General features: G+C 25.7%; 1 protein-coding gene across 1 annotated transcript; it reads left to right on the forward strand.

Annotated features, from left to right (window-relative positions):
* Positions 1–24249, forward strand: LOC129961622 (putative aminopeptidase W07G4.4). Its single transcript, XM_056075134.1, has 15 exons — positions 1–224; positions 1120–1279; positions 1478–1552; positions 2804–2886; positions 3064–3193; positions 6257–6369; positions 7510–7685; positions 8777–8862; positions 10219–10323; positions 12162–12237; positions 13697–13815; positions 15816–15905; positions 19137–19244; positions 21970–22101; positions 24062–24249. Exons 1-15 carry the CDS (start codon positions 190–192, stop codon positions 24191–24193), a joined length of 1620 nt encoding a protein of 539 aa, XP_055931109.1. The 5' UTR covers positions 1–189; the 3' UTR covers positions 24194–24249.
* The last annotated feature ends 964 nt before the right edge of the window (positions 24250–25213 follow it).

Here is a 25213-nt window from a genome sequence, read left to right on the forward strand (position 1 = left end):
GTGTTGTCTGCTAATAGATTACCGGCGTTCGAAGTGCAGGGGGTTTACATCAGATATCAGAGCTTCAGAACCAATACAATATTGCTTTCTTTATCTTGGAATTTCAAGATATAGATAGTAGTTTCCTTCCTGTTACATACGAAAATAGCTTTACACGGCTTTAAACGATTCATCAAGCCCATAACAACCATGGCTTCTAGGATCACGGCCCCCTTTTCCTTTTGGTAAATATTTTATTTCACTTTTTGCACACTGCGGCCCCCTTAAATTTTGTTAAACATTTGATTTGATTAGTCCGTATGATTAAGCTTAGTTTTAATCAATAATTTCATACTTCAGAATGTTAATTGGGAGACTGCTAAAAATCATACTAGATATTTAAATAAATATCCATTATTTATAATAACTTAAATACAGACTGTTTGGTGTCTGTCATACAAACTTACCCTATAACTATGATTCATTAGTGCGATCTTTAACCCATGTCCACTTAGGAAGCAAGTATTATTCTATTTCCAGATATTTTTTTTCTGCCAGATGAAAATTTTAATTAAAACAAGCATATTTTATTATTTTTTATTTCATCTAAACTTAAGAATAAATCAGTTAATATTTTTTCGCCTGCAATTCTTTTCCAAACCTGTGTTATATTTGTTATTAATATAAGAAATTTGTTCATAATTATGAACTAATTTTTATTACTTGTTGTTTTGTGTGAAAGAATTACTTTTGTCAAATAATGGTAATAAAAGAAATTCCATTTAAAGTCTTGGATTGTAGAAATTGAACGTTTATACAATATGCATTGATTAATAAAATTAGTTTCCTGAAGATATGTATTTTTTATACTGAAATTGGAATTTTATTTCTGTTCTTATAATGCTTCATTTCTTTTTAATTTTATAAGGGTGGGGCTATTATATTTCTGATTAACTAGACATTTCTATTTAATTATTAAAAATTAATAAAAAAGGGTATTTCTACAGTTGTATCAAGTCTTTTTTAAATATAATCAAAATAATAATAGCATATTGTTTAATTTTATTATAGTATAAATTCTTTTTCAATGAAACATTTGATATTATTGAAAAACGTTACAATTTCTATTGGCATTTGCAGGACTGAAAATCCCATTAAACTTGAGGCTGGTTCATCTATTGACAATTCAAAGTATAACTTTGATTCTATTGTAATAGTGTCACCAGATATTACCAAAGTAAATCCACAAAATTCTAGTTTTCTGCAGGGCTTTGTACAGACATTAAAGACTCAAAAACAGGTAATTATTTTATAAAAGTTTTTTTTAATAATTGTTTTTCATTTGCATTTTGAATGAAAATATATAGATTTTTCATAATATTCCAGTTTATACATATATTTTTGATGAAAGATCAGTTATCTAAATGTTAGTGGGCTTTAAATTGTTTTTTGCCTTTAAAATGCAAATGCTTATTCATTTACTTTTTTAAACTTGTAGTATGATTCAGCTTTTGAAGATGTTGAAACTTTCCTTAGTCCAAACATAGCTGAATATGAAAATATTAAAAAATTGGTATGTATTGCAATTTTTGAAAGAATTCTTTACATTTTTTTTTTAAATTTCATATTTTTTTTATTTTATTGCTAAAGAATAATATAATATAATATGAATATATAAAGAATATAATACCATACTTATTTTAAAAAGATTTAATATATGCATTTTCATTTATATTTAAATTAGGGAAATAATTCTATAATAATCTTCAAATATTCTTACTGACCTTACTTTGATTTATTCTTTTTTGAAAACTGAGCTCTCTTTCTGTTCTTTATTGATAATATGATTATTAACTGCAAGTATAGTCAGAATATCATTTCAAACATTGAAGTTATAAGAGGAATGCAGTTTGAATGAGATGTAATAGGATTTGGTCACAATCAAATTATTATGGTAATCATAATGTGTTCAGTACAAGAAATAAAAAGAAAAGAGTAACAATTATTATCAATTATTTCTATCAACTGCACTTAGTTTTTAAAATGCATCTAGGAGAAGAGCCTTCTGTTACATTAAAATTGAGCTATTAATGTATTTTGTGTTAAAAATTCAGTTAACTACATGGTCTTCCTAGTCAGTAAATATCACGTGGTCTCACTGTTGATGTTAGTGTATTTTTTTCCCAGTAGAAGTGAACTTGACTTGTGTACTATGGGGAGTGTGATCTGGGCTCTATGGTGTAATCATGTGCCTTTTGTTGTTACCAATAAACCACATAAAAAACATGCATCTTCAAGTCATGTCACCCACGCAACAATCTTCACTATCAAATAAATTATTGTGTAATCAAGAAAAATAGCAATAATTTTTTTACATTTTGGTCAATATTTTTAATTATTTCTATCAATTGTATTTTACAATTGATTTATTTATGTGCAAAGTTTGTATCAATCTTCTATAATTTAAATTTTTTAGAAATGCCTTGTGCATCATAAATTTGCTTTTTTTTTTGTATTAAATTATCTAATTTCACTTAGTATTGGTTTGATATAAAATAAAATAATCATATTTTAGTAAAATTATTTTTTTTATATTTTGAAAACAACTATTGTTCTAAATTATTTTCTTAAAATAATTATTTATTTATTTCATTTAAGGATGTATGTATAAATCATAATTTAAAATTGCTTGATTTTAAACATTTCAGATATAATCTAATTATATATCATTATTAATATCATTATTAAATGTTCTGATATAACAACATTTTAACTCTTTTTCTTAAATAAAAATTTAATCTATAATGCTTCTTTAACTTTAAAGGTATATAGTCCAACTGGGCCATTAGATAGACATTATGATGATGTGCGAAGATTTGCTGATGCTGCTGAAAAGGGTATCAAAAGGTAATATTTTTATATTGCTGACATTCTCCTTTAGCAAATTTATAAAAACTCTTTTTTGCAAATTAAAAATCTTTCTTTTAAAGAAATTTAAGTATATAAATTAATAACTTAGATTAATTAATGCAAGTTTTCTTGTATTTCAATGATCATTGAAATTAAAGTTTTCCTTTTCTCCAGAATCTTGAAAGCAGGAGGTAAGCGTCCAATTTTGGCTATTCTTTATCAGAATCCTAATGATGCAGCATATGAAAAATATCAACAATTTGACATTGCTTCTGCCTTGGGAGCTGCTGAAGCTGTTTATGTGGTAAGTTTCTTGAATATATATATATATATATATATATATATATATATATATATATATATATATATATATGTGTGTGTGTGTGTGTGTGTGTGTAATAAACCCATTTAATTCATTCGCATTTAACTCCCTGAAGGCGAATTGATGCTCTAAAACCAATAGGTGTAGCAGATTTTTGTGGATGTTGAAAACATTTAAATTCAGGAGTGAATGTATATTTTAGGAAAAACTTGTAAAATATACTAAGCACTTTTTATTCATTATTTTTAAATATTGCTGTATTATTCCCTTTAACCCATTAGTACACACACTAAATCTTTTTGACCACATCCTCTTTTTTTTTGTTCAGAAATTCTATAATTTATAATAGTTACACCTCCTATATCTTCATAGGGAAGCTAGAAAACTGGAACAGCAGAAATAAATGAAACAGTGTATCTCTTTTTTTTACTGGAGGATTGGGGACAAATTGACCTATGCTTGTTTTAGCATTTCAGATTCTTTTAATGTTTAGAGCATATGAATGTGAATAGCAGAGATTCAGAAATCTTCTCGCAAATGTTCCTATAGATAGTTAAAATGATGATAGTTCAGATTCGTCAGATATTAATGAAATTTTTGAAAGTGATCATGATACAGATTCATCACAAAACAGATTCCAAATAGAAAATTTGATGAAAAGTCTTTTTCTGCTTGTGAAACCAGAAGCAAATCCTTTCATAAAATGTATTCCCTTATAATATGAATAAATTGTCTTGCAATTCATGTTAAAAATTTATTTTATTCTAAAGAGAAATAATTTTTTTTTTTTTTCGTGTATGTACATCAAAATGAAAGACAAAAATTATGAATTTTCAAAGTTGTATGTTTAAATTTCTTTTTCCAGAAAATTTCAAATGTAAATGGTATATAAAACATTAATTTTCTTATTTTTTAAAAAATGTTTTTATACAAGAAAAAAAAAAAAACTATTTATTTTGAAAATAATAAGTTTTAAAGGAGTGGAAAAGGGAATACAGAAAATATATGGGGGGAAAAAAGAACTAGGTTCAATTTTAGTTTTTCTTATTAAAAATCATTTTTATATCTTAAATAGAATATATTTAAATATTCATCTATAATATTCATAAATAAAATAAATCTAAATAAAAATATTCATCTATTCTAACTATATTTTATTTTTATGCTAATAGTCAATAAGATAAGGACAAATTGCTTGACAATTTGGAGTCAGAATCAGAGCCCGACTTAGCATAATTGGGGCTCGGGGAAAAAACTTCTTTGGGAGAGGGGGCCCTCTGCTTCACCACTCCGGTAATGATGAACCATGCATAGAAGTGCATAGAACTTGTCTATGATATTTTTCGTTAATTAAATTTGTCCATTGTAATTGTGAAAATTTAGCTAAAAGCCATGAATTTACGACATATAGATTTTTTTTTTGTGTGTGTTCATATGATAGATTAATGAAGAAGCTAACATAAAACTGACGAATTTTACACTGTACTAATATTTTGTTTAAAAAATGTTTATTGAAGAAGGAAACGTAAAATAAACTTTCTATTCAATTGGGGGGGGGGCTCTGATGTAAGGGCCTGGGGCAACTGCCCTGTATGCCCTTGCCTTAGACAGACTCTAGTCAGAATGACCTCCCTAATGGGTCATGTGCTGAAAAAAGTGTTAAAAAATGGATGTATATGCTGAGGGGTTATAACTATATATCTGCTGTAAATATTTGCTTGAATTGTACTCACATCTGATATAGCATTAATTATGTATTTGTATGTGATGTAAAGTAATTTTTTTTAAAAGAAAGTTGAGTTGTAGAAAAAATGTTTATATAATTTTCCATTTTAAAATTGTAAATTAAAAAAAGGAATAATAAAAGTAATTTATCATTAAGCTGAAGTATATATTGATAAATGCATTCCTCATATTCTAACTAATAATTAGATGACAAATGTTACTTGGGTACATTGTTATTTATAAATAAAGTATCTGCTTTTTTTTTATTTCAAAAATCATGAAATCTTTTAATTTTCTTAAGTATTTTTTCATTAAAAGATTGGAAGTTCATGTATTATTAAATTTTTAGTTCTTCTTTTTTATTGATTTATTCCTCCTCCCTATATTTGAAGTTTTATCGTAACTATATACATTGCTATTAATTATTATTATTTTTAAAAAAAATTCTTTTACACTAGAAAAAAGGTAAAATATAAAGTTTCAATTTGTAATTTAAACTTATTTTATTGGAAATTAAATTTTTTGAATTTATTTGAAGTTTTAAAAATGTTGATGTGTAATTTTATGTAAATGAAAAATTAATTAATTAAATATATTGTTCTATTTTCTTTCTTCTACATTTGAGGTTGTGTTTATTTTCTAAAATTTCATCATAACATTCCTTAATTAATTATTTTAATTAGTATCAATTAGTATTGCATTATTAAGCGAAAGACTTCAAACAATACTGGATGAAACAACATTTTTCTGCTGAGCGAAGATTAATGAATAATGTGATTTATTCTTTTATTTGATATATTTTCTAATCATTTGAGAAATTTAAATGTTTTTTTCTTTAAATAGTCACTTTAAGATTATTCTGGCATAATCTGAAAAGATTGAAAAATTTTCTATTTCTTCTTTAAATTTACATTTTAGATTTATGATCATTAAGTAGTAGGTCCTAATATTTTATCTTTTATTGTAAAGTTTTGTTCCCAAATGCTACATGTTGTTTTTGCAAAAATTAAGAAATTTTTTGAAACTCTTTGAAAGGCAATTGGAGCTTGTTAAAATTTTTATATTTTGATAGGTGTTTCATTTTGCGGAAAGTTTATGAACACAAAATCTTTTAGAATGAAGCTTTGTAGTGCAAAAATATCAAATAAAATATGTAAGATTTTAAATATTTTGTAATAACATAGGCATTTAGTAGTATGACTTTATTTACATGAAGGAAATGTGTTTGTATAGGTATTATATAACTGATTTTTAGGCTTACAATTGGAATATATATGATCATGTTATGCATTTCAAATTCTTACCTATTCCTCTATCTAGCCTTTGGAAATACGGGAGGATGTTCCTGATAAGGCAGCAAAAATTGAAGCCCTAGGTTATACTAGCATGGGATCTTTACAATCTCCTGTGTTGTCAGGAATTGAGCTTGGCAGGTATGTTTTAATAATTTGTATTCCTGAAAAATTAACTTTTAAAATTTTATAAAAATGTTATTTTATTTATTTTTGTATGTGTAGAGAGAAGTTCATATCTTTCTATGGTTCCAAAATATTAAACAAATGGCTCGTATATTTATGCTATGTTGTATAGTGAGTAAAATGGCACTTAAATACTGCACTTATTCTGTGTATATAGTTTGAAACTTATTTGTGCATTTTAATAATGATATGTCTGTGACACTTTAAAAGAATATTTGTCATAGAAGTTAAAAGCCCATGAACTGTTTTTTTTTTGTTTCTCATCTCTATTGTTAAATGAAAATAATTAAAAAAAAAGTAATGAAAGAAAATGAACAATGAAGTATAAGGCTGCTCATAATTTAACATTGAATCAACTTGACCCATTTTAATCCATTGCAAGACTTCTATAATAATCGAATCTCATATCTTTCAATATTCTTAAAAATAAGGGGAAAAAAATTCTGACTGATAAAATTAAAACAAATTTTCTAAAAATAACATGGAAAATTGAATTAAATGTATAACCTTCAAACTTGGATATAAACATGTAGTTTAAAAATCAAATATTGGCTACACATCGATATAGTCAAGTACAAAAATAAAATTGCTGTTAAAATGTGCATTTGGAATATTGCATAAAGCATGCTGTTTTCAGAATAAGATTATATATTTTCTTTTTAAATTTTCAACGTTTTGTCAATGAGGCTTTTAATTGAGACAAAATTTATTGACAATTCATGAGACAAAATTTATTGAATCTAAAGTATCAAAAAGTAAATAAATCAAATGCAAAAAAAAAAAAAAAAAAAATCAACTTTTTGAAATGGGAAGAAAAAAAAAAAAAATACTAGAGTAAATTATCCTCAATATTTTTACTAGCTTAAAAATGTTAAATGAAACTACGATACTTAAAAATGATTCCTTTTGAAATTTTTTTATACATATTAAGAAGTAATTTGTTAATTTCTAATAAAATTTAATTGTAATATTTTAAATCCCATTACAGTTTTCTTTAATAATTTTAAGCAAATTTTTCTGAAATTCTGAATTTATTATTGTATGCACCATTTTATACACTTTGTATGTCAACTAATTATTCCTAAATTAATGTAGGATTATGTGTCGGGATATTGGTGGCTCTGATCCTGAGCGTATGGCTGCTCCAAATGTTGCAACATATGTAAAAGAGTTGTTTGTTAATACATGTATCAAAATTGACATTATTCATGATCAATCTGTGATTGAAAAAGAATATCCTCTGTTAGCTGCTGTTAATCGAGCTGCTAAAGGTAAATTTTATTAGGTTTATGCATAAACGATACAGTTTAAGAAATAATTTTTGTATTTGACCTTATAATTTAAATTTTATTTTTTTATGTGCTTTCTTAAAGTTGAATTTAGGTTTCCAATTTTTTTAGATCAAATTTATCATTTAGAGATTGATTATGCATGCAATATTATGACATTGTTTAGAACACCTAAGAATATTGTTATCCATTATGGTATATGGAATGCTATCCTTGTTATATTGATATATTCCTTGGGCAAAATCTTTTTAAAAGGACTTTGTTGGATAAAGATTTTAGATTTATCTTAATAGATTGACAGTATAACAAATATAATATGCCATACATAAAAAATTTTTCTTGCTAGTGGTTTGTCTTTTCCAACAACTTTAATTCTACAAATTTCAGATTTCTAATTTTCTTCTTGAAGAGAAAAAAATTTTTAAATTAATTTTCTATTTAATTTGATTGGAAAGAAGATTATAAAAACTGTGTTTCTCAGAGATAAATCTTGGAATCAAAACTAGGATGTCTCGTATAAAAGCAAGTTAAATTTAGCAATCGAATATATATATATATATATATATATATATATATATATATATATATATATATATATGTTTGTTGCGTTATCCCCCCCCCATAAATTGAGGAATTGTTGAGGAAATTATTGGAAAATAACTGCTCGTGGAGAATTGTGTATTAATATGTATATATGTATTAATATGTGAAATTGTATCAATATTTTGAATTAAAATTAAATTGTATTAGATTTTTTTCTCTTTTTAATTGTTTTTTAGATTTTTGAAATGGGAATTGCAATATTTCCTATTAAATATTTTACTCTCAATGTACATACATTTTGATCTTATTACTGTTTCATACTGTTCACTGAAGAATATTCTACTAGTCCATACTATTTAGTGTTCACACTGCTTATAAGTTTGCATATGCACCTTTAATTCTTTTTGTTTCATGTGTAAAATTTGTTTGATTTTGTCTGATGATTAAAATAATAGTGTTTTTAATATATATCTGAAAATTTAATATAGATTCTTTATGCATGCATTAATAATTTATATGCCTTTCTTTAGGTGTTGAAAGACATAATGCCCGTGTAATATTCCTTACTTATGACCCGGAAGGACCAATTGAGAAAACAGTTGTACTTGTGGGAAAGGTATAGATTTGTTTTTTATTAAAAATAAAATTTCCCATTTTATATTGAAAATATTTTAATAATATCTGCACTTGTTAATGCATTACTTTGAAGCTTTATTCTACCTTTCATTATAAAACAAACTTATTTTAGTGAAGAAATTAAATATTTACAATTTTGGGTTACTTAATTAAATAGTTAAGTAAAAATTATTTTTACAAACGCGTGGTAAATATGATATGAATTAGTATCATGCTGATGCAGTGTATAAAAATGAAAGTAAAAATAAATCTTGAATGTTATAGAAATTACTTTTGATTTCCGTGAAATAAATTTCGGCTTATAATTGTAGCTCTTTGATTATTAACCAAACATATATGTGGAAATTCGCATTTTCTTTGCTAATATCCATTGCTTACTAAAGACTTTAGTTCTACATGTATGATTTCATTTTGATAATCTATTAAAAAAAACATTGTATTTTTTTTTTCAAAAATAGTGATTAAATATTAAAATATATGCAACTGATAATATTCAAGTTTTTATGCATTAAAAATGTTTTTTTATAGAACTACTATAATACCAGTCTTATATAAAAGCCATTGGGGGAAAGAAATTCCAAACATAATTTTGTTTATTTGGAATCTATTATCTTCATATATAGGAAATATGAACAAAAAAAATGTTATAAAATTGTGGTTGGTCAAAGAGTTCTGATTTGCATTGACATGGAAATTGTCTTGTAAATATCATATTTCATGTATAGCTTGGAATAACTAAAAAAAAAAAAAACAGTATTAAAGGAAATTACTCTTATATATTTGTTAAATTTTGCATTTACAAGCAGCATATGCTGATAATTCCTAGAAAATTTATAAGAAATGAAGTATTTTACTTCACTTAGATGCACTTTTTTGATATTGCAGCATAAAGCCATGTTATGGACTCCAAATTGAGAATTACTTAAAGTAACTAGATAGCTAATTATTACAAAAATATTCACTTTTTTAATTTGAAAAATATACACCATAAAATAATTTTTATTTAAATATATTTTCTTTAGAATTCGTACATTTTTCATTAGTTTTAAAGAATTTTTTTAAAATTTCTTTTTAAAAACTAGTTAGATAGGGTAGAGAAGAAAGAGACAAGATAAATTTTATAAAATTTGCTAGAATAAGGTTTCACTTTGAAATTGTAAAAGGTTTATTAAGAATTGGTTCTCTTGATAGCGACTTAAGATTGTAATATAAAATGTTAAGAAAGAGGAATAATAACTTCATATTTCAATATTTTTTATGCAAATATTTTGTAAAATGTAATTTAAATTAGATTTATAATATGCATAATATATTCAATGATTCATTTTCACCATAGGGTGTGACATATGACACTGGTGGAGCTGACATTAAAGCTGGTGGTGTAATGGCTGGTATGCATAGAGATAAGTGTGGAGCTGCTGCAGTTGCTGGATTCCTTCGAGTATATATTTTTCAGACTATTGTAGTTTTAGTGAATATTCTATTGCATATTACAAAAATTATAAGAACTAGAATTTTGTCTTCGAGTTGCTATTATTAATAAAACAGTTTGTAATGAATATTTTTAGAAGTATCGTTAAATTGAATTTCTACTGCAGTTTAAAAAGTTATAAATAGTATTTTCCTTTGTCTTTAATTTACCTTGATGTTTTTTTAAAAAAAGTAGTAATTAATTACAGTTAAGGAAATATATTTTAAAAATATGTATCGGCTTGTTAGAGAATGGAAGTATATGAATCACAACTAAACATAAAAAAGTAATTAAATGATTAAAACTAATTATTATTTTCAAACTTAATTATTATTTATTATTGGAGAAAAAAGATCATGAAAGTTAAATGATTTGAAGTTTATTTCTATATTGATAATTAATTGTAGTGTTTCTGTAATTTTTATTACTCAAATTTATTTTAAAAATTTATCTGTATACATTAAAAATAAATGAAAATGTACTAAGTTACTTGAAAAGGTTTTGACAAGTCCTTATAGGATGTCAGGCATACAGAAACAATTTGGTTTTGCATAGGAACTTATACACAAAATATTTCTACTTATGTACTTGCAGTACAGGAAGAATGAAAAATATTGATAGTAGATATAGTATTCTGCATAATATTTTGGAATATGCTTGAGACACATGATATACTTGACCACAACAAATGTTAAATATAATAATATAATTTTAGTGCAAATAGATTTGCAATCTGTTGTATATAGTAGAGTATGCTTTATTTTAAAATAATACTATAATAAAAATATGCCACTACTCTCCAAATATTTGTAGCTCTTCCATGCATTAACGGCATGCATCATTTCAATAATGCAGTATAATTTTGTCCATTTTACAATTGAATTGTGACATTGAACTCACTGTAATCTTAACAATACTCTTTAACATGCCCACATGATAATTTCTTCTATCTGTTTCCGACCTAAAATTTATTAGTCTTGGTATGCTTGCTTTTACCTGAAAATTTGTTTTAAACTTTTTTGAACCAGTATTGTTTTGTCATAGTCATTTATTATTTAGCACTGTACTGTTCTGTACTTTTGATTGGAATCCATTTTATAGGTTCATCATTTTGACTTCACTAAAAACTCATTGGATACTTGAGTTATTGAGGGATTTAATATAATTTTTGCATGAAATTATAAAGGTTGTCTATTCTGATCATAATGCAATAATAAATTTCTAAATTGTTAGAAAGTAGCCCTTACTTCCAGCTGAAAAGAATGTTCTAAATGAAATTTTATGTTGTTTGAGTCAATAAATGAGCTGCTTAATAAGATTATAATGTTAATTTTTCATAACATTCATTGTTTCTATTAATCATTATTAGTAAAATATTTTTGACGCATTTACTTTTTAAGCAAAAAAAAAAAAAAAAAAAAAACTCGTTTTTATGGTCAAACTTGTTACTTTAGATTGTTTTAGATCATTTCAATAATATTACAAAAAAAAAAAAAAAATTCCTTGAAGTAGCTGGTTATTGGTTTAAAATAGTGAAAATCAAAGCTTCATAACTTATTCAGATTGGAAGAAGAGAACTAAGTTTTGTTTTAATTATTAGTATGTCAAAAGTATTTTGCTAATTATGATCAATAGGGATAAGGAATTGTTTAAAAATTTAGACTTAATAATCTTTTGAGCAGCAAATTCATTGACGCAAATAGCCTAAAAAACAATTCTTTACATTATTTGGAGCATTTTTTATGTTTTGTTTATTGCTTTTATTTATAATGAAAGAAAATGCTTAATTTATTTATTCACTTTTTAAGACTGTAGCTGCTTTGAAGCCAAAAGGAGTAAGGGTGCTAGGAGCTATGTCAATGGTCAGAAATAGTGTTGGTTCGAGTAAGTGAAACCTAATTGCATAGTGAATTATTTTTTACTTTATAGGTTGCTTGAGAAATACAGTAGACTTGAAATGAATGTGAATTCATATATTTTTCAAAAAAATCTTTTTATACATACAATGCAATAAACAATCCCATAATACATAGCACATAGGATTAACTTAATATTTTCAAATGGATTTTAACTTTTTGTTTGCTAAATTTCATATTTATCTATTGTTTATATATGATTGATATAGCTGACAAAAAATGATTTTTGTGAAATAAAGAATAAACACATTAAAAAACATGAAGCAAATATTTTTATTCAATTAAAATAAAAATATGTCCTTCATTATTTAATATTTAATCATTATTGTCTTTTGTCATTTTATTTTTTGTTTTAATTATGAATTTTTGTTATATAAACTTATTATTAAGTTATATATAATATTTGCTTATAGTTTAGTTACTTTATTCTATTTTGATTCTCCTTTATTAAAAGAAATCTTATTTCAAATTGGATAGTTAACATTCTGTTATAATGGTGTAATATTTCAAATGGATGCAAATCCAACTGACAATATACCAAGTTAAAAATAGAGATATGCTTGAATTTGCATAATTTTTTGCACTAATATGCATCTTAAATAATACAATTTCATAATATTGCCATGCATCTTTCATTCATGATTTTTATACTTAAAGTTTTAAAAATCTTTTTTTAATTTTGATTTTTCTAAATACTAAAAGTATTTCTAAATGATAAGAATATTAAATCTTTAAGAACATTGAGTCCACTTATTAATATACATGAGACATTCAGTTAATCAAGAAAATGCTTAAAATTTTAAATATGTTTTCTAACTTGAATTTTATTTATGCATTTCTTTCCATTTAAAATACTTTCTATTTTGATATGATGACAACAATTAAAATATTAAGTATCCCTTATTAAGCTTTATAAGCCTTCTGATGTTAGTGTTAATATTTTGGAATGGAATTTTATTTTATTGTTTTAATGTTTGCTAATTTTTGTTGTATCTGGTTAATGGTTATAACTTATAATTTTACTTATAATATCAACAACTTATTTGTATTGTTTTTAAAATTCCTTTTGCCCACTCTTTTTCTGCTCATGCATTGTTGTGGTAATTGATGTTTTATATTATTAAGTATGTTGCGCTAGAAAAAAATAGTATAGTAGACTCATTATATGTAAAGACATTATGTTGTGTCAATTAAATTCTATTTTTAAATTTAACTTCTATCCACTTCCAGTTTTAAAAAATGCACAAGTTTTATATTCTGTTTCAATGAATAGACTTATTAATTACTAAATAAATAATAGCTTTTTTTTTGGAATAAAAGACTTTTTTTCTTTCTTTGGGAACTGATTTTGAAAATGTTATAATTTTTAATTTAAAGGTAATTAAAATTGTGAAAATAATTCTTAATCTAGGTTTCTTTCTTTTCAGATTGCTATGTTTCTGATGAAATTATCACCTCCAGAGCTGGTGTTCGTGTGAGAGTTGGAAACACAGATGCTGAGGGTAGAATGGCTATGGCTGATGTTCTTTGTCACATGAAAGAAAAAGTTAGTTCTTTTCTTTATCTTAGAATATAATATGGAAATGTGGAATATTATGCATGACTCATAAGACTACTGTGTATGTAATATTAATACCTGTTTAGTTATATTTATGTTGGTGAATTATTGGAAGTTTAAAATTGGAATGTGAATTTAGATATCACTGCAGTTATTTGATCTGTCAAAAAAAAAAAAAAAATGCACAGTTTTTCCAACTGTACATACCTTTTCAGGATGGGTTGTCATTAAAATTAAATTGATCTGCTGAATTGTGATTTTAAAGCAATTCTTAAATTGAGCATTAGTAATAATGTAACTTCTTTTAATCCTTTAGATTCTTGTAGACTCTTAGTTTTAATAATTATGAAATTTAATTAAGTAAATTGATTAGTAATTAAGAAATTATATTTAAATTTTTTTTTATATATATTCTTCAAATCTCGCAAGGAAATTATTGAATATCATCTTAAGTTAGAAGGTCAAATTAAATTATTTTTTAAGTGAATACCATGATTATAACTCTTGTTAAGAAATTGATTAAAAGCGAGAACAACCCAAAAATAGAATTTGTTGTTTATCAAACAACAAATTGTATTTTTTGTTGTGAATTTATTGCAAATCGATTATAAATAATGCTAAATGTAAATTCAAAAGTTTTTATACTTGCTTCTCTTTAGATAATTCATAACCTTAATTAGCATAAACAAAGTACTCACTGCCAAAGTAATTTCAAAATTGAAATAAGCTGTCTTTTTACTTTAATACACTTACTTTACTTTAATAAACTTATTTTATGTTTGTTTTTTAACCAATTTTACCCTAACTTCCTGATGAGTTTTGAAATTTTATGTATTTTTGATGACAACTTTGTATTTTAATATCTTCAAAACTTAAAAATCATTCAATACATTTTAATATTGAATACATTTTAATGGAATTGACTGGTAGTGAATTTAGAAAAAGAATGCTCATGACTTCATAACATTTAAGATGATATATTTTAATTTGGAGACTATAATGTACAAAGTAACATAGAAATTAAATTTTTCTGATTTTTTTTTTTTTTTTTTTTTTTGTGTGTGTGTGTGTGTGTGTGTGTGTGTGTGTATGTTGTTAAAATAGTCATAGATTACTAATTTTAAGTTGCTGAGAAAAGTATGGCAAGGGAAATTTAAATATGGCTCCTATTCTTATTTGTAGCATAATGTTTTTTAATAAAAAGTAATGAGTTAATAAATGAATGCTCCTGTTAGCATCTATAAAGCTTTTAAAAAATTTTCTTGGATCTTATACTTTCAATTTTTTTACACATTTAATGTCCATGTAATACCTATTTGCACCTTTTATATACATTCAGTTTATCAGATGTATTTAATTTTTATGGAAATTACTGCATAATTTACAAATTATTTTAATTATGTGATATGTAATTTTACGTATTGTGTTTTTGAAAGAAACTGAGGACCAACAAATTCCATATCTGCAAAACAAAACTTAATTGCTATTTTTACTGTGATATTTATTTTCTGCATTAAAAAATTTGTAAGAGATTACAGTTATCATATTTGGGAAAATTAGTATGCTGTGAAGTAATTATTGAAGCATTTTTAAAAACTATTTTTATTAAATTTATTCAACCTTTGTAATATAGTTCATATAAGTCATTATTTTTTCCTTCAAATTACGAGGAATGAAAATCGGATTTGTTAAATATGGTAATTAATAGGTTCAGTATTTAAATATGTAATAAAAATCTTATGCTGTGAAAGTTTTTTTTGTTTTTTTTTTCCTTTTCAAGTGATAATTTTAAAGTGATCTAATGCGAGTTCGATAAGTGATGCAGTTTTCAGTTCTTTCAAAGTAATTTTTTAGGACAATGAATGCATATAATATGTGAAAGAAAGCTCAATCAAAACTGGTTTGACTGGTTAGCCAAAAATGATTTTACTTAAACTGCATTCTTATATATATTTTAATTGCCATTTTCTTTCTCATTATGATTTCAGGTGTTAAAAGAGAGAAGTCCTAACCCACATTTGTTTACTATCGCTACTTTGACTGGCCATGCTTGCCTAGCTGTTGGTGAAGCATATTCAGTAAGCATTTCTTCCTGTCTTTTGCTTATATTCTGTAGTAGTGTGCTGGATTTTTTACAAGATGTTTATGGCATGGCATACTATTTGTAAATTGTGTGATATAAATGTTTGATTAAAAATCATGCAAAATGCATCTACAGTTACCGAATTTGGCACATAATTATATCTTGGATAATATGTGCTTGTTAAGAAAGGGAGAGAAATTATTTTAATAATATTATTACTTTTTAATACCTATTATTTTAATACATAAAAACTTTCTTTTATTATTTTAAAATTAAAAACTGGACTCTTCAGTAATACTAATTTTATTTCTATGCACTTTATTCTCTAATTCAATAAATTTAAGTATATGTTTAACATTTAAAAATATGTTTTGCAAAATATTTTCCTTTATTTCAGCAATTGCATTTATTCATATGCTGATTGTAACAGTATTATATATAATTATGAGTACATTTAAAAAAAAAATGTAGATGAATCAAGTCTGAAACTATATCATGCTATAATATTTCAAATTAAAGACTCGAATCTCCTTATAACTTTTTTTTGACACTGTATATTAAATTGCATAATTTAGTTCTAAAAAACAAAATTAAATGCCACTTTTTGCTTAAATAGGTTTTTAAATTTTTTTCCCGAAGGTATTAAGATTGTTGAGGAAATCAAATTTATTGATTGAGTTGATTTTACCATTGAGTGAGTATAAAATGATTCAAGAGAGTAATGAGGTTAATTTTGTTGAGGCTACTTTTACACGTTCATAGTGGATTAATTCACATCATTCTTATTTTTGTGTACTTGATAATCCCTAATTCGTTAAAAAATTAATTTCTAATATTTACTAGTTTAATCAATTTAAGCATAATATATTCATTAAATTTGCTGTTCTATGGGATTGTATATGCCTTGACTATTTCAAAATCATTCAAGGCCTGCATTAAGTTTATAAGTTTGAATAAATTAGATCTCAAAATAGTGAAAAGATCAAAGAAAGGAAATGCACTACTGATAAATTAAATGATTTAAGATAAATTAAAATAAAAAGAATTTAAAATAAATCTTTAAAATAGAAATTAAAGAGACAGTGTCTTCATCGCAGTTATCTACAAAAAAGAGAGAGAGAGAAAAAAAAAAAAGATGGATAATTAAAATATTTAAAAGAAAGCATCAGGGTTTGTAGATATTTTTAATATGGTTATAAATATTATTATATGACTTGTTAGTGTTTTACGACATTTAATGGTATATGGTGACAAATATTTTAATAAAAAATGCAGGGTGATTATAATTAAAATTTCACTTTGAAGTAGTCATAAAAGTAAAACTACTGGACCAAATGCCAAATTGTTTAGGTTATCACTATAAATAGTGCTTTTGAGATAACCTCATAGCCAGAAATTGCAGGCATTGCGGTGTGGTGCCCGTGGTGGCCAAGAAGTGAAGTTTCCACCTGTAATTCTTCAAACATTGTTTAAGTAACTGTGTGACACATGTACCAATGTGTGGTGCCTTCCAGCATAAAAAATGTGATGTATAAAATGCCACGTTACTTAAGTTCAGTTATCACAAAATGTCTTAACATTGGCTGTAAGCAATGTCACACTGCACAGTCTATACAGTCACACTGCATGTAACAGGTCCAGCTGTCTGCAAAGAACAAGTAATATATATATAAAAAAATTTAAGTCAATTCCTACTTAGGTAAACAAAATTTTTTTTATTTTAGTTACTTTTTATTAAATAATTACAATTAATATAAATATGTATATACATATGACAGAATTACAATATTAAGTGGCAAAATAGAGCTTGGCAACCATTTGGCGACATGGCAACGGATTTGGCGACTCCAGCAACCAAATAGAAATTACTGGACAAATTTAATTAAATTATTAATATTTGAAAAAAAAAACGGTATTAACATCAAGTGTCATCCATTACAAGTTTAAAAAAATGTATTTGAACTTAAGGAAGAATAAAAAGTATTTTATTAACGATTGAAAATTTGAACAAGATTTATATAGATAGAGTGCGAGCTAATAGTAGGAATTGAAAAATGGTCCAATTGTGAAACTAGCTATTATACCAGATTAAATGGCGACTTTAGAAGAATGCAGTGCAACTGTGTAGATAACATGAAGGATTTGTTTGGCCCAAATCCTGCAGTTGTAGCTGTCAAAATTGCCATTTAGGTAAAATTGGGCATCATGTGTTCACAAAATGTTCTGTGGCCAATGTTCGTCCATTTCCATCTGTGCAAGGAATTACAAAGCGAAAGATTCTCTTGCAGCAGAATAGTTATGTTGAAGTTCTTGAACATGTTTGATTTTGCATGGGTAAAACTGCAGTATTTTATGGGCAATTTTGTACACTGTTCTCCAAGATTTGTTCTTTTGACATGCAACAACACTACGCTATACATACTGTGTGTACTTCCCATTGTTGCTTCCTCCACTGTTAATACAACAGCCTCCTCGGTTTTCACAGAAGCAGGTTTCCTCCCCCCCCCCCCCCTCAGGCTCAACGAATGACAAACCCAGGCTTCAAAATTTGCAATCATTTTCCTCAAAACCAGCAGTGTCATTGGCCCTCAAGTGTATTCCTTTTACTCTGATTCCTTTGCAGAGCATGCCATTCATAATATTTAATAAGAAAAGCACATCTTGCATGGTTAGTGACATTGCTGATTTGTAACAATGAGAACTCTGACAAACAGGCTCATTTTTATCTGGAAAATTAAATGTTGTGGAAAGCACATCTGCATAAATCATTTGTTTCATCCTACCATAAGACAATTGCCATTGCGGTTTTGCGTAATCACACATACGTTAGTTTCTAATGTATTCTAAACACGTTTTAAACCGATGTCTTCATGTTTAACAATATTGTACACAGTGCCATTTCTACTGTGGTGGTGAGTTTTTGATTTTTTTTTTGTCGGAAAAGAAATTTCTAGGACCTCTTTTAAATTATTATCATGTTTGATAACATTTGGTCCAGTAGTTTTTCTTTTTAAGACCATTTCAGAGTGGAACTTTTATTGTAACTACCCTGTATATAGCTAAATTACATTTTAGAATCTTTCTATAGAATAAGTTAAATGCAACAAAGACTTAGTAACAAATTCAGTAAAAAATAAAAGAAAAACATAGAATATATGAAAATGAAATATCATCTTGTAAATAAATTAATGTCTGAATCTTACTCTTAATTTTTGTTGCCATTTAGATTATAATGGAAAATGGAGCTGCAGCTCGAGAGAATGTTGGAAGAGACCTTCAAAATGCTGGTCATGCTGTTGGAGATATGTTTGAAGTTTCTACCATTCGCAGAGAAGTAAATATATTTTTATATTCTCTGTAGCAACTCCAGATTATTTTTTTAGCTCTTATCTAGAATATTATTAAAAATGTTTAGCAATTCTCTTGATGATTTATTTTAAATATTATGGATTTTATGTGACGATTGTTAAAAACTTTAATAATACTTATGAAAATGATTTGATCTCATTATATATATATGTATGTATTGCTACTCAAATTTGGTAAGAAATATTTTCTGTTGAATTAGACTTCAAATTATTTTTTTATATTGAGTGAACAGTTTTTGATAAAGAAATGGTTAGTTAAGTCCCTTTTTTTTATGTTATATATAAATCAGAAATAAAAATAAAATCATAAAAGTTTAAAAAATCTTTTTATAAATCTGTAATAATAGTTTTAATTAATTTCTGATATTTCTTTTTTTGATTTTTTTAAAGCTGGAAAATTAATGTTAGCTTTTAATTTGCAAGTGATTTCATTTGAAATATTAACTGTAAAAATATTTTTCCATAAGGATTCCAAATAAAATATTACAAACTTGGGTTTAAAAAAAATAATACTCTTTTCCATATAAACATAGTTTAATTTTTTGAGACAAGATGTCAGCATGAAACCAGATAACTACAGTATGTGTTCATTAATCTGGCTGTCAGTTTTTTCTGACTTTAAAACATTGGCAGCATATTCAATAGCACTTTCAGATTTTCTGATTGATGTTAATGCAATTTAGCTAGTAAAATAAGTTGCGAGCATCATATTTATATTTTATAAAATAGTCCTGAACACATAATTTAATGCAAGTACAATTCTCATTTTGGTTAGCAGGCTCACTGGTAAAATCTTCAAAATGCACAGAGTTAACCTAAGAAACCATGTGACTAGCTTGAATAGAAGTTTAATTTACAGCTCAGGATTGAATTTGCATCCATAAGACAAAGTTATGCATAGAAAAAGAAACAACCTCGACTATATTAAACTGCAATAATCTAATTGTACTAATTTGAATTGACATATCAGCCTCTTTATATCTGCTGGCAATAAAAAGGGTTCTATTACAATACTATTTGCATCATGATCGTTCAAATTATGATACACATTACTGGTTACCACCACCACCACTGGACACATCAATGGACTATCACGATAGTCCAATGTTTATGTATTTTAAGCCATTAGAACTGTTTTTGCTCTTGAGCTTTTATGATATTGGGGCTTGTTTTGAGTATTCAACAAAATTCAAAGTGTAACTTCTAGGACATAGTGCTTCAGAAATTGATGATCATGGTCTAAGAGTAACCTTCTGTATCAATTGATTACTGTTTGGAATAGATTAATGGTAGCCATTGATCTAGCATTCTGACAATTCCTTAAAGATGCCAACAGCTTATCGTAAGGAATTTTTTCCCTTCAAATTGTTTTTATTGTTCTTAAAATAGAAGCTGTTTTTTCTCAAGAATTTCAGTCTCTGTATGTTCCTGACCTGACATTAGGGCTATTATTTTTTGGGGGGGGGGACAGTTGGTGATATTTGCCTTTCTGATTAGTAAGGACAATCGGAAAGAAACAATGATCTTAGGATCTATTACAAAAGGAACAATGATCTTGGGATTTTGCACTAAACTGCATGCTTTGAATTCCATTTCCTTTATATTTGCATATATGAATGGGATTGCAATAAAGTACATTTATTGTGGCAAGTTGATATAAATGCTAATTTTGTCATATTTTGTCCAAGATGTTATTTGCAATTATTCTTTTCCACAGAAACATCTGTTTATTAAAAATGTATACTAAATTGTTTCATTTTGTAAAATAAATTTAAAAATTTACTGACATAAAAAAAGTACACTTTTTGCATGCAATATAGTCCAAAATTATCTGTGATTGTTATAGGCGATTTCAAAAATCTTGACAACTGCATTTTATAAAAATTTCTGTTTTAAAATAATTCAGAATATTAATAAAATATGCATTCATGTATTCATTTTAATAGCGGAACAAAAAAATATAACCTGAAAAAAATTCATTAAAATTTTTTTATTGCAACTTTTTACAAAGTTGCTTATGTTTTAGATTTTTCAATTAAGCAGAAACATTCCCAAACATGGTTTGCCCTTTAAAGGCCAGGTTAAATCTTGGATATTACTGCATTTATAATTTTCTTTTTGAACACTTTTAATTTCAATATGATCCATAAGAAATGTTGACTTAACCAATGGAATAGTATTAGAATTGGACTTGAAATATTCATATTAACAGGTTATATCATATATGAGATAGGAAAATAGGGGAGGTTGAAATTGATAAAAATTAAATGAAATTGAATTTTCATAATTTTTTTAATTAATTACTCTAAAATCTTTTATTAGTGAAGTTCTGAGAGGAATAATTTAATCAAAAAACTGTTTTTTTAAACTGAATTAATGATTCATGTCTGGATCGACTTTTAACCTATACATTCTGTCTTAATAGTACCTGTAATTTAACCTAACTTCCAAAAATAACCTGTTATTTATAATAATGGTAATAATATTGGTAATCAGTATAATAATCATTAATAATCTGACTGAATAAAATTATTGCTCAAAACACAATTGGATAAGGCTATTGAGTCTTTCACAAATTCAGAAGTTTCTAAATTCAAAAAAATAAAAAAATTAGAATTTAAACCAGAAATTTGATGATAATTTTCTTATATTGCATAAAAGGATGTACTTAATACCTTTTTTTTAATTTAGGATTATGACTTTCATAAAGGCAAATCTGAATATGAAGATCTGCTACAGTGTAATAATGCTCCATCTTCACGTACTCCTCGTGGTCACCAGACTCCAGCTGCTTTCCTTATCATGTCCTCTGGATTAGATAAAGTATGTTTATAATTTCTGTAATGGGTTTTATTTATTTAAAAATTATCTTATTTAAAATCTTGCTCTTATTTGATATTCAAACTGCTTTAAAAATTTTTTACAGGGTTTGTCATCCTTAAACATATTTATACTAATTCAATTAAACAACCAGGCTTTATTTGAAAAATTACCAGATGTGCCAAAGTTTGCATGTTTTTAAATAGCTTTTGGTTTTGCAATGAATAAAAGTTGATTAGAGAAGATAGAAAGAGTTTGAATTTTATGAGTTTTAAAATCTTTGTTTCTATTTAAACTATGTAAGAAAGCCCAACTAGCTCACTCAGATGGTGTCTTTATCATTTGATATATGCAATTATTACATTCCTTTATAATAAATAGATATAGCTTAGACTAGAATAAAAAATTAATTTACAGGATTAATAACACTATAGCAACTTAGTGTCAGAATCTCAACTTTCAAACTAGAGGGGTCCATGTTCTCTATTTCACTTATCTAGGAAATGGCACATGTTAAAAAATTGAGTTCGGGATAAGATTTAATATAATCGTAATATGCCCATAGGACATTCATTCATTAAAACATTATAGCGCAATATCCAGCCCATTTCAAGAAAATGGCCCTTAAATTTTCACTATGGCTCATATATTAATAATGTGTTGCTTTTGCCGACTGCCCGAAGAGCATAGTTGGTATGTTTAACATTCACGAGATTTGATTTTCGTTTTGGGCTAGCATTTTTTATTTATTTTCTTTTTAAAATTATTTTAAATTAATTTAACAGTTTACAAATAATTTTTATTATGTTCATTTTTTTATGCAAAAATAAATTTTTTTCACCTAATTCTTAGACTATAATTTAATTTTTAGAATAAAAATAATTATAAATTTACATGCGTGTTTTAAAAAATTATTCCAAATTACGTAAATTAATAATTTAACGATGGTTTTAATTAATGTGTTACACATTTCTGTATGCAAAAATAAATATTTTGTCTCATAATCCGCAGGCTGTTTTTATTCCAAAAATTGAATTATAATCCAAGAATTAGGTAAATAAACATTTATTTTTGTATAAAAAAATGTAAAACATATTAGGCAAAACTATTTATATATTGTTAAATTAATTTGAATAATTTTAAAAGGAAATAAATAAAAATACTATCCCAGGACCAAACTCAGATCTTCTGAATACCAAACCAGCGCTGTACCGACTGTATTGTACAGGCACTTGGTGACATCGACACATTATTAGTATATAAGCTATACTGAATGTCTGAGGGCTATTGCTCTTAATGTTTTAATGAATGAATACTCTAAAGACATACCACTATTATACTAAATCTCATCCTAAATTTTCCAATCCATACCTTCTGCTATGCCAGATCCTTTGAATCTGATGCATATTAAATAAACTAAGATTATGTAACCTCTTAGTGGCATGAATATTTAGAAAAGATTGCTGGCTCTTTTGTCATTAATATCTAACTGCATTTTAAAACTGTGAAGCCATGCCAAAACAGGTCTTCTTCAATGCTTTGCCTCATGATGGAACATTAATATAATAAAGGATTTTAAAGAAGATATGGTTGAAACAATAAGTATGCAATTTAAAATTTTAGATGTGGGCAATTTTTCATTCTCATCTTGTGAACTTCTGTGTGAAATAAAGATTGCTAAACCAGGATTTCATGCGACACTCTAAATGGCATGTAATAAAACATAAATAAAGTATAACATTTGCTTATTATGAGAGAATTTCCATAGTATGTTATTTTTTAAAAATTAAACTTTAAAAAAACATAATTTTTTGTTAGAATTTTTAATTATTTTATACTTTTCTTCATAAATCTCAATTTAATGAATATTACAGAAATTTACTTATGAATTGTTGTTGCTTCTTATGTTTCAAAAGGATTGAAAGTCAGTGTTTGATTTCTGAGATTATGTTTATTTTTTCAGCATGATGTGAATTCACAAAGTCCTTTGAAGTACTCTCACATTGACATTGCTGGGTCTTCAGGACCATTCCCAGGAATTCCAACTGGATCTCCAATTCCTGCATTAACTGCCAATTTTATTTTAAGAACATAAACAAAGAAATTTTTCATAGGCATTCTTGTTTTTTATGAATAAATATTTGTATTTTACTTTCTGTGTGTTGACATTTAAATATATATTTTTAATTCTCTTGAATTTGAAATAAATTATCAACAATTCATACGATAATTTTGCATTGTCAAATAAAAAACACAATTTTTTGGTAGTTTTTATATGAATTTAAAAAAAAAGCTTAACATTGATATTTATATTTTGTCTTAACAGAATGTGAAAAAGTGTACCTTTTTATAAAAACGACATAGAAAAGTTTTCATATTTTTTAGCACTAATGTTTTTATGCAATGCTTAATTATGCATTCAAGTCTTTTGTATTTAATCTGTTTAATTCCAGGAGTAATAAGAGAATTCAAAGTATATATAATGAATAAATATTCCAGAAAATATCTGTCAGTTGTTAATGCATGCTATTAAAAAAATGCTAATTATTATTTTTTATATCTTATAAAAGTATTGAATTGCTTATTTAAAGTGATATAAAATTTCTGTTGCAAAAGAATTGCATGATTTAAGAATTAGTGACATTTGCCAATTTTTCTCTACATATAAGTGAATTACCAGTCTGTATGTATGTTCCTTATACCATTTCCAGATTTTCTCCACATTTTGATAAAACTAGATGCATTTGCTCTTCTAAAGGAGGGAAATATCACAAGTAACTTTTCAAAGTGCAAAAGTTAATTGAAATGTCAGATATAATATTATATTTATCTGTTGTAATACATATTATATGTAACAATTTGCAATGGTGCTTTTCATGCTATGAAAATATTAATTTCATTTTTTATGAATAAATCTGCAAGATTTTATTTTGAAAATGCTACAGACAAAATTTTAATTTTCCTTTTGATTATTATTGCACAATATGAAACACTGTTCTTTTTTTAAACTTACAATTATTGTATTTGTCTTTGATATCATATTTCGTAAATATTTTTGGAAAGGTTTTCTCTAAATGGGGGGGGAGGGGGTTACAAAAATTTACAAAAAAAAAGT

This window comes from Argiope bruennichi, chromosome 2 (genome assembly GCF_947563725.1).
Source record: "Argiope bruennichi chromosome 2, qqArgBrue1.1, whole genome shotgun sequence".
In the NCBI taxonomy this organism is placed as follows: domain Eukaryota; kingdom Metazoa; phylum Arthropoda; class Arachnida; order Araneae; family Araneidae; genus Argiope; species Argiope bruennichi.

Coding starts and splice junctions, on each gene's coding strand:
- LOC129961622 (XM_056075134.1), top strand. CDS start 190: ATGGCTTCTAGGATCACGGCCCCCTTTTCCTTTTG. Junction 225..1,119: donor ACGGCCCCCTTTTCCTTTTG/GTAAATATTTTA, acceptor TGGCATTTGCAG/GACTGAAAATCCCATTAAAC. Junction 22,102..24,061: donor TGTCCTCTGGATTAGATAAA/GTATGTTTATAA, acceptor TTATTTTTTCAG/CATGATGTGAATTCACAAAG.